Below are 10,808 nucleotides of genomic sequence, written 5' to 3' on the forward strand. Positions count from 1 at the left end.
TCATGGTTGCTTAGGACTGGAGGATTCACAGGGGGAAATGGGGAATGACTGCTAATGGGTATAGGGCTTTCTGCTGGAGACAATAAAAATATTCTAGGATTAGATCATGGTGATCACTGCACAACTCTTAACTATACTAAAAACCACTGAACTGGGTGAATTAGATGGTATGTGAATGGTATCTCAAAAAAACTATAAAAAAAACAGTTGAGTTTATTTTGTGCAGAATTTCCACTGTTCTGGTGAGAACCAAATTCATACACATATATAAAATGCTAAGTATAAATTGTATAATTTCAGTGATCCCACATGGGTTCAATGCTCTTACGTTTGCATGTAAAACTAATATTGCATTATTTCTATACTCTAATAATGAAGCAGCAGAAAGAAATTAAGGCAACATTTCAATTTACAATTGCACCAAAAATAATAAAATACCTAGGAATAAGTTTAACCAAGGAGGTAAAAGACCTGTACTCTGAAAACTATAAAACATTCATGAAAGAAACTGAAAACGACACAAATATTCCATGCTCATGGGTTAGAAGAAAAATATTGCTAAAATATCTATACTACCAAAGCCATCTATGGAATAATGCAATCCCTATCAAAATATCAACAGCATTTTTCATAGAACTAGAATGAATAATCCTAAAATGTGTAGGAAACCACTAAAGACCTTGAATAGATAATCACGAAAAAGAAAAACAAAGATGGTGGTATCACAATACCAGATTTCAAGTCATATGAGAGTTGTAGTAAACAAAATAGTATGGCACTCACACAAAAACAGACACGTAGATCAAGAGAACTCAATAGAAAACCCAAAATAAACCCACAATTATACGACCAATTAATCTCTGACAAAGCAGGAAGAATATTCTATGGAAAAAGTCTCTATAACAAATGGTGTTGGGAAAACTGGACAGCCACATGTAAAAGAATTAATCTGGACCACTTTCTTACACCCTACACAAAATAAACTCAAAATGGATGAAAGACCTAAATGTGAGACCTGAAACCATAAAAAGCCCAGAAAAGAGTACAGACAGCAACATTAACACATTTTTCTAGATATGTCTCCTGAGGCAAGGGGAAAAAAAAGCAAAAATAAACTACTGGGATTCATCAAAATAAAAAGTTTCTGCACAGCAAAGAAAACAACCAACAAAACTAAAAGACAACCTATGAATGGCAGAAGATCTCTGCAAATGACATATCCAATAAAGGGCGAGTATCCAAAACATAAAGAACTTCTACAACTCAACGCCCAAAACAGAAATAATCCCATTAAAAAATGGGCACAAGACATGAACAGACATTTCTCCAAAGAAGACATCCAGATGGCCAATAGACACATGAAAAGATATTCAACATCACTCATCATCAGGGAAATGTAAATCAAAATTACAATGAGATATCACCTCACACCTGTCACGATGGCTAAAATCAAAAACACAAGAAACAAGTGTTGGCAGCATGTGGAGAAAAGGGAACCCCCTGGGCACTACTGGTGGGAATGCAAACCGGTGCAGCCACTGTAGAAAACAGTATGGAGGTTCCTCAAAAAATTAAAAATAGAACTACCCTATGATCCAGTATTCACATTGCTGGGTATTTATCCAAAGAACACAAAAATACTAATTGGAAAGAATATATGCATCATTATGTTTACTGCAGCATTGTTTACAACAAGCCAAATTATGGAAGCAGTCCAAGTGTCCACCAACGATGAATGGAGAAATAAGATGTGGTATATATATACAGTGGAGTATTACTTAGCCATCAAAAAGAATGAAATCTTGCCATTCGCAACAGCATGGATGGATCTCGGGAATATAATGCAAAGCAAAATAAGTCAGAGAAAACAAATACCATATGAATTCACTCACATGCAGAATTTAAGAAATAAAACAAGTGAACAAAGGGGGAAAAAAAGAGACAAACCAAAAAAACAGACTCTTCACTATTGAAAACAAACAGGTGGTTACCACGGGGAAGATGGGTAGCAGGATAGGTAAAATAGGTGATATGGATTAAGAGTACACTGATCTTAATGAGCACTGAGTAATATATGGAACTGCTGAATCACTATATTGTACGCCCAAAACTAATATAACACAGTATGTTAACTACATTGGAATTAAAATAATTTTTTTTTAATTTAGAACACCGAATATCAAATAAAAAGCACTATGGTAATTTAGGAGAAAAGCCACATAATAAAAGAAAAAGCTTTATATTTTAGTACCTTTAACAGCATTTTTTTCTTGCTTTTTGAACAATCTGTATTTTCATTTTCCACTGGGTCCAAAAAATTATACAGCCAGCCCTGGAACACATTTAAAAGCTACTGCAGAGAACTTCTTGGAGAGTACGTACAGAAGCAAAATCCGAATATAAAAACATGAAGAAAAAATTCCCATCACCTTGCTCTTTTATTATCTAGATGTCCCTCAAGTCAACAAAGTTATATCATGTGCTCTTCGTAACTACAACCCTGAAACCCATTCAACGCTTCCTCTATTGTTTTTTTTGTCTTTTTCAAATGCATTTATTTTAAATGTATATTCATTTTTTTTTTTTTTTGAGAGACAGAGAGAAAGAGAAAGAAAGAGGGTATGCAAGCAGGGGAGGGGCAGAGAAAGAGGGAGACACAGAATCGAAAGCAGGATCCAGGCAACGAGCTGTCAGCCCAGTCCCCGATGCGGGGCTCGAACCCACAGACTGCTAGATCATGACCTGAGCCAAAGTCGGACACTTAACTGACTGAGCCACCCAGGCAACCCCAAAATTCCTCTTTCTTAAACAAGCTTAATTCAATACCTCAAAGTCAACAGAAATAATGAATCCCAATGTACTAAGTAATGATCATGCTTCAAATAATGTGCAAGCACTTTCCTGGCATCATCTGAGCTAATCTGCACATCTTTAAGATAGGTATTATAATTCCTTTTTCATAAACAAGAAAATTAAGGTTCCAAGAGATTAAGCAGCGTGCCCAATACCACACAGCTAGTAAAGCACAGATGTGACTGGAACCTACACCACCCCGATCCAAACCCAACAACTCTGTCTCCTTGTTTAGCTTTCAGCACCGCTGTGCAGTAAAGTGAGGCTCGGGCTCTCAATAAAGTATAACAGTTAAATTTCTGGGTTTTGAAAGAAAGTATTAGACTATGATGAACAACAGTATAGGCCTCAATAACGCACCTGATACTCAGACTCCTAGATCAATCCCACAGAATCCCCATCTCATGATTTAGCATGCTGGGGAAAGCCTGCTGGCAGTCCTAGATGCCCAGCTTTTCATCGAATTCCGCATTTTGTTATGGCGCTCTGAAAGATACAGACATATATTTGAGGAAAATTAAGAAAATGTTAGATGATGGGGTGCCTGGGTGGCTCGGTTGAGCGTCTGACCTCAGCTCAGGTCATGATCTCACAGTTTGTGAGTTCAAGCCCTGCCTTGGGCTCTCTGCTCTCACTGAAGAGACCGCTTCGGATCCCGTCTCCCTCCCTCTCTGCTCCTGCCCCAGCGCAAGCATGCACAGTCTGTATCAAAAATAAACATTTAAAAAATAAAAAATAAAATAACGTTAAATGAATGACTTCTAAAGGCCAAAAACTGTACTTTAAGGAGTATGTGGAAAGTTCCTGAATCCTAAGCCCTGAAAAAAATATGTGGAAACCAGTACAGATTTAATATCGGAATAACTCTAACCCTTCCATCTAGAGAATCTATGGCCTACACAACGGAATCACTATGAGTTTTATCACGAGTCCTGCCACAAAATGACCCACAAAGAAAAGAATATGATATTGTATTCCCTCTCCCATTTCAAGTTCCCCTTACACAATTTGAACTTCATGCAAATTTAATTCTACAAAGCTTTTTTTTTTTAATTCTACAAAGCTTTTTAAAAACCAAAACATTCTGGCATCCCCAAATTTCAAGCCGCTGCTGGTTGAGACGCATCAGCAATGGAAAGACAGGTAAAGTGGGATGACGGAAAAAGTTTTCACAATGTCACCCTGGGAAGGCAAATCCGAGCTGCAGAATCTGGCACCCCACTAGCGTCCGAGGGGAAAGTGGGAAAACAGGCACAGAGAACATCAGTGCTCTGACACGGAGTCAACGAGGGCAGAGCCGGGGGCTCTACACCCAGCAACTGGGACAGGTCACCCAAAGCTTCTCCCACCTCCAGCACACATGTTCTTCTGTGCCAGTGGAAAGAATAGTGAGGAGTTGGATCCCAGGAGTCAAAAACTCTGAGCCAAAAATCAGCAAGACATCTGGATGGAGGAACAGACAGAAGGAAATACTTCTCAGAATGCGTATGATTCAAAACAATCCAAAATGTGTTAACAAGGATCCCACTGAAATTCTAGGGAAGGAGATTCTGAAGATTCTAACACACAAAGGATAACGACATTAGCAGTGTAAAATTAGAATTTATTATCTTTATCGTGTGCCCTTTCTGAATTGTTTCATATTAAGTGTTAAAATATTTACAAGGGCTTTCAAAGATAAATTCTGAATTTTATCACCTCATGTCCGTTTTTTCTTATAATGCCTTAAGTTCTTTGAATTATCCTATTACTGGGGCACCTGGGGGGCTCAGTCGGTTAAGCGTCCGACTTTGGCTCAGGTCATGACCTCACAGTTCATGAGTCCAAGCCCCGTGTCAGACTCTGCACTGACAGCCCGGAGCCTGGACCCTATTTCGATTCTGTATCTCCCTCTCTCTCTGCCCCTCCCCTGCTCACGCTCTGTCTCTCTCTCAAAAATAAACATTAAAAAAAAGGTTTACAAATTATCCTAAAACCCAAGATTTTCAGGAAATTAACCTACGCCACTATATTTGGATATAATCTTCAACGTCCAATCATCATGAGTGAATATCTACAATTATCCTCTACAAGTACCATGCAGAATAAACCAAAAGCATACAGCTCTCAGAGATTTTATATTCCATCCTACTGTATAATGTTAGCTTGGAAACAAAAGGAAAACTAACACCAGAAATCACACTGAAATGGTATGACATTCTTTGGATGCCTACACCTCTCAGAAATTATACTTCCAATGATCACTTAAGATGGAGAGAATAAAAAGAAAGGAAAAACTATCTCGCGTGTAATCAGAAATGCCTCAGTCTCCTTCAACCCTAAGTACAGAACTAGGGAGGAGTGAGGTATACTCACAAGGAGAGCAGTGAAGGTCAAAGCCTCCTGATGAAGGAGTCTGAGCGACTGCTCTAACCAATTACCACAAACTTAGTGACTTACCATAAACTTATTACCTCAAAGTTCTAAAGTCACAAACCTAACATGGGTATCACTAGGCTAAAATCAAGACATCAGCAAGGCTAATTCCTTCTGGGGGCTCTCGGGAGAATCCATTTCCGTGACTTTTCCAGATTCTGGAGGCGTTCACTTTCCCTGACTCATGGCCTTTCCTGCACCTTCAAAGTCCTTCACTCTGTCCTCTGCTCGTTGTCACATCTCCTTCTCTGACTCTGACTCTCCCGCCTCCCTCTTATAATGAACCTTGTGACTGCACTGCACTTACCCATATAATCTAGGTCAATCTCTCCCTTAACATAATCGCATCTGCAAGTCCCTCCTGCCATGTATGATGACCTACAGCTTCCAGAGACTAAAACACGAGCATCTTTAAGGGTTACTGTACCACCGACCAGGGGAAGTTCATGTAACCCAGTTTAGCAAAATCAAATACAAAGAATCCTCTCTACCTCTATCCCATTCCTTTTTGCTCACCTATGTTATAAAACTAATATGTGATTGGTTTTGTATCCACTACTCCATTCCACTGTAAGACTTTATGGGCCACACTGAGAAAGAAAAAGCACCCCCAGACATCTGGAAGCTCGCCTGCTACTATCGGCTAGGCCTTGTTGTTGCTACAAACTGGCTAGCATCTCAGAGCAAGGCACTCACAGCCAGGCCTCGATAATCCTTCCTTGAAAATAAACAACTTCAGAGAACGTCAACATCACAGAAGGGCATCCTATGACCATAATGGACAAAGAATAAACAATACCACTCTGTAATCATGACTGAACAAAGACAAGAAACATGAATGCCATCCAAACCATACAAATGACCAAATATCTTTCCATCATGGTTCATAAAAATGACTTGCTTCTTTACCAATTCCAGCTTTAGCTTCACCCCAGTCTTCTTGACTTCTAGACAAGATTAAAATACTTAATCATAAAACTATCTGATCAAAGCCCCACTTTCTTAAACTCTTTCCAAATCACTCAACACAACCACAAATCCTATTTTTAAAAGTTCCTTTCTAATACTCTCTTATTGAAACACCCCCACAGTTCCCAGTAGTATGCATTTTCCCTCACTGCAACATGCCATCAACCCAACTTATCCAACTACAGGTATATTCCTGGTAGTCTTTGTCTGGAAGGCAGTGAAAAAAGCTCAGAAAAGCCTATAGACCCCCCAGACAACTGCATTCCAAATTTATATACAAGATTAACGACTCCCTCCCATCTTCTGCCCAACCCCTATTTCTCAAGAGGAAAGAGCTAAAGTTTTTATCTGCAGCACAAAGGGTAAGCCATGGAAATGAAGGGGAGACCCTGGTAGAAAAAGGCAGGTAAACTCACCGAGGGAAACAGTAGAGAGAGAATGATCCCTGGCATCTCCATTACATCCCCACTCTATTTGGCCAAAAAGAAGGAATTTGAAGGAATTCAAATAAATTAGAAAGTCCTAAAATCTCTACTGTTGTAAGTCCTAGTCAACCCCAGAACTGTCCCCCCAAAATACTTCAGCCAAGTGAGGGAGCTTAAGCCATAGCCAGAATAAGGAAGAATTTAAATTGCGCAGCCATACCAAAACTCCCTGCCAGCTAGTTTCATAGTCTCTCCGTGGTCCTTTCATTAGCCTTAAAATAAGCATTTTATGTAACCAATCTAGTTGGATCCCACACATCTCTGTTATGGTGGAGGTTTAAACTTTATAGGACTGTAAATATAGCACAGGCTGTGAAATCAGCCTGCCTGGATTCAAACTCTGGTTCTATCGCACACTGACTATGCCACTTTGGCTACGTGCTGTGAAATACCTACTTCGCATGCTTGCTATGAGACTCCAATAAGACACCTGATAAGCACTCAATTAATGGCACTTATTATTAAACCAGTAAAGGGATTATGGGGATTTTTCGGTACAGTTATGCATTAATCTGTGACCATTTTAAAGTAATAGCTCTATCGGCAAAAGTGGCACCAAGGTAAGAAAGCCATTTTGAAGATAACATCTAAGAAAATGCATCCAAACAACAGATGCACCAAAAGACAAGTGATGCTGCGCAACTATGACAGGTATACGGAACAGATACATATAAATTGCTGTCCATATTTCAGGTCCCCTGCTGGGCATTCAATAAGCTGGAGACAACGTTTTAGTATCCTGGGTAATGGTTCACGGATGCATGTCATTCAAAAATAGGTTAATTGGGTGCCTGGGTGGCTCAGTCGGTTGAGTGTCCGACTTCGGCTCAGGTCATGATCTCACGGACCGTGAGTTCGAGCCCCGCGTCAGGCTCTGGGCTGACGGCTCAGAGCCTGGAGCTGCTTTGGATTCTGTGTTTCCCTCTCTCTCTGCCCCTCCCCTGCACATGCTCTGTCTCTCTTTGTGTGTCAAAAATAAATAAACAAAAAAATTTTTTTTTCAAAAAATAGGTTAATCAAAGGCAGGTCACATATGAACCAATGAAAAATCTGTGTATGAACCAAGGATTATAACTAATCCAATTCTGCATACACGGAGCTGAAAAGAAAAAGGGAAAACAAACAGCAAAAGGAAGAAAGAAAATAGATCATTACCACCTGGTTAATCATTAAAATCCAATGTACTCATTAAAGTAATTGATGAAAGAACTCTGAGATGTTCATAATACTAAAGCCAAAACAGGATTACTAGCAAGTATTTAAAAGTTAAACACTGGGGCACCTGGGTGGCGCAGTCGGTTAAGCGTCCGACTTCAGCCAGGTCATGATCTCGCAGTCCGTGAGTTCGAGCCCCACGTCGGGCTCTGGGCTGATGGCTCGGAGCCTGGAGCCTGTTTCCAATTCTGTGTCTCCCTCTCTCTATGCCCCTCCCCCGTTCATGCTCTGTCTCTCTCTGTCCCAAAAATAAAATAAAAAAACGTTGAAAAAAAAATTAAAAAAAAAAAAGTTAAACACTACACAATATGCAAAAACTAACTCAAAAATCAAAGACCCCAAATGTAAGAATTAAACTATAAAACTCTGAGAGGAGAACATAGGTGGAAATCTTCATGACACCGGATTTGGTGATGATTTCTCCAATACAACACCAAAAGCACAGGCAAAAACAGAAAAAAATGGATAAACTGAACTTCATCAAAATTAACTTTTGTGCAAAGAACACTATCAATAGAGTAAAAAGGCAACCCACAGAATGGGAGAAAATATTTGCAAATCTCACATTTAATAAGGGATTACTATGCAGAATATATATAGAAGTGCTAAAACTCAGGCCGCCTGGGTGGCTCAATAGGTTGAGTGACCGACTCTTGGTTTTGGTTCAGGTCACGATCCCAGGGTTGTGGAATCAGGCCCCACCTTGGGCTGCACCATGAGCACGGAGCCTGCTTAAGATTCTCTCCTCTCCCCGCTCTGTCCCTCTCCCCACTTGCTCTTTCTCTCAAAACAAAAAATTCCTAAAACTCAACAACAAAACAATCCAATCAAAAAATGAGCAAAGGACTCAAATAGATATTTCTCTACAGAAGATATACATATGGCCAGGAAGCACACGAAATAATGCTCAACATCACTAATCATCAGGAAAATGCAAATAAAAACCATGATGAGTTAACACTGCACACCCATTAGGATAACTATTATTAAAAAAAAAAAAAAAACCCGCAGAAAACAACATGTGTTAGTAAGAACGTGGAGAAAATGAAACCCTGGGGGGGCACCTGGGTGTCTCAGTCAGTTAAGCACCCAACTCTTGATTTCCGCTCAGATCACGGTCTCATGGTTCGTGAGTCTGAGCCTGACGTCAGGCTCCGCACTGACAGCACGGAGCCTGCTTAGGATTCTCTCTCCCTCTCTCTGCCCCTCCCCCACTTGCGCACACGCTCTCCCAAAATAAACGAATAAACTTTTTTTCAAAATGAGGAAAAGACTTGAGGCTTCACAAGAGTTCCAAATACCCATAAACACATGAAAAGGTACCGAAATTCACCAAACCGTTAGGGAAATGCAAATAAAATTTGTTGCGCAATAAATATTAGGACGCTTAGTACAATGGCTTACATTTAAACAGGACAGAAAATACTAAGCGTTGCTAAAGCTGGGGAGCAACCACACCCCTCATTCAGTGCTGTGGGCGTGCAAGGTGGTGCAAGCACTTTGGTAAACCGGAGGAAAGTGTCTATTAATGATAAATGCGCAACCTACACAGCGGTCCCACCCCAGGGCATCTTCCTAACAGAAATGCGGACACGCGCTCACCGAGAAACACGTACAAGAATATTTGCAGCCCCAACCCGTTAACTACTGAAGCGCCCCTGAAAAGTAAAACAGGGGCTCGGTCTATTGAGCACCTGACTCCTGATTTCGGCTCAGGCCACGATCTCAGGGTTGTGCGTTCACGCCCCACCCACGTCGGGCTCCGCGCGGACAGCACGGAGCCTGCTTGGGATTCTCCCTCTCCCCTTCCCTCTCCCTCTCCAAATAACCTTCAAAACAAATAAAATAAAGTCGGTCGCACTATAGTCACACAACAACAGCGACAGGAACGAATGCTCTTTATTCCAAGTTATGACTCGGCAAAGCAGCTCTCGATTTCAAGATCAATAAAGACACAAATCCGGCGATTCTACACCAGAATTCCTTCACCCCCGAGCAAGAGCTGTGACCGAGTCTGGGAGAAGTCGGAAGAGGGAATGTGTAAACCCGACGTGCGACTGCTGGGCAAACACGAACACATCGGGGCGCGCGCGGCGCACGACGAAAAGGCAGACACGGCAAAGCCGGTTTCTAAGGCCAAGCCCGCTTCCCGGTCCCAGCAGGACGCCCGCCACCACAAGTTGCCCGCGGAGCACAATGCACTCAGGCTCGGGCCCTTCGGGGCCTCAGTCGCCGCCGTCCCCCACAGCGGAAGGCGTCCGGCGGGGCGCACGCGGGGCCGGGCCGCGGGGCGCCGGGAGCGGCCGCACAGGCACCTGCACGCACACCTGTGTGCGCTCACGGCAGAGCTCGGGGCGGAGGGCGCGGGTGGCGGCGCGGCGCGCACCCAGCTCGGGCGCGGGGGGCGCGGGGGGCGCGGGGGGCGAGGGGCGCAGGGCGCGGCCGGGGGCGGGGGGCCGGCGGGGGGGCTGCGGGACTGCGGCCGGGGCGCGTGGGGGGGGGGGGGGGAGCAGGGCCGTGGGGGCGGGGCGCGGGCCGGCTCACCGTGGACTCCCGCACTTGGCTGTGGAAGTGCTGCTCCCGCGCCGACACCTCATCTTGCCCTTCCATCCTCCCTCATGCCCGCCGCCGCGCCGCCCGCGTCCGCGCGCTCCGCCGCACCATCGCCCGCCGGCCCGGGACGGGAGCAGACTGACAGCGGGCCGCCGCAGGGCCGGCGACCACGACCCCCGGCGCCGCTTCGGCCGCCTCAGCCGCCGCCTCAGGCGAAGCCGCTCCGGCTGCAGAGGGCGGGCGCGGGGTGGGGCGGGGGCGGGACCTGACGTCAGAGGAAGGCGCCTCGCGTCAGAGGAGCGCGCCGCGCCGTCTGCG

At 43.5% G+C, this 10,808-nt stretch overlaps 1 protein-coding gene across 2 annotated transcripts in view; it reads right to left on the reverse strand.

Moving 5' to 3' along the window:
- The window catches only part of LMBR1 (limb development membrane protein 1), a 150,727-nt gene extending 140,002 nt beyond the window's left edge, over positions 1-10,725 (reverse strand). For both annotated transcript variants that reach the window (XM_047835397.1, XM_047835387.1), the window contains exon 1: positions 10,482-10,725. In XM_047835397.1, coding sequence (XP_047691353.1) covers positions 10,482-10,547 — 66 coding nt within the window. In that variant the 5' untranslated portion in view covers positions 10,548-10,725. The remainder of the gene's footprint in view (positions 1-10,481) is intronic.
- Between the last annotated feature and the right edge of the window lie 83 nt (positions 10,726-10,808).

The sequence above is a fragment of the Prionailurus viverrinus genome, chromosome A2 (assembly GCF_022837055.1).
Source record: "Prionailurus viverrinus isolate Anna chromosome A2, UM_Priviv_1.0, whole genome shotgun sequence".
NCBI lineage: Eukaryota > Metazoa > Chordata > Mammalia > Carnivora > Felidae > Prionailurus > Prionailurus viverrinus.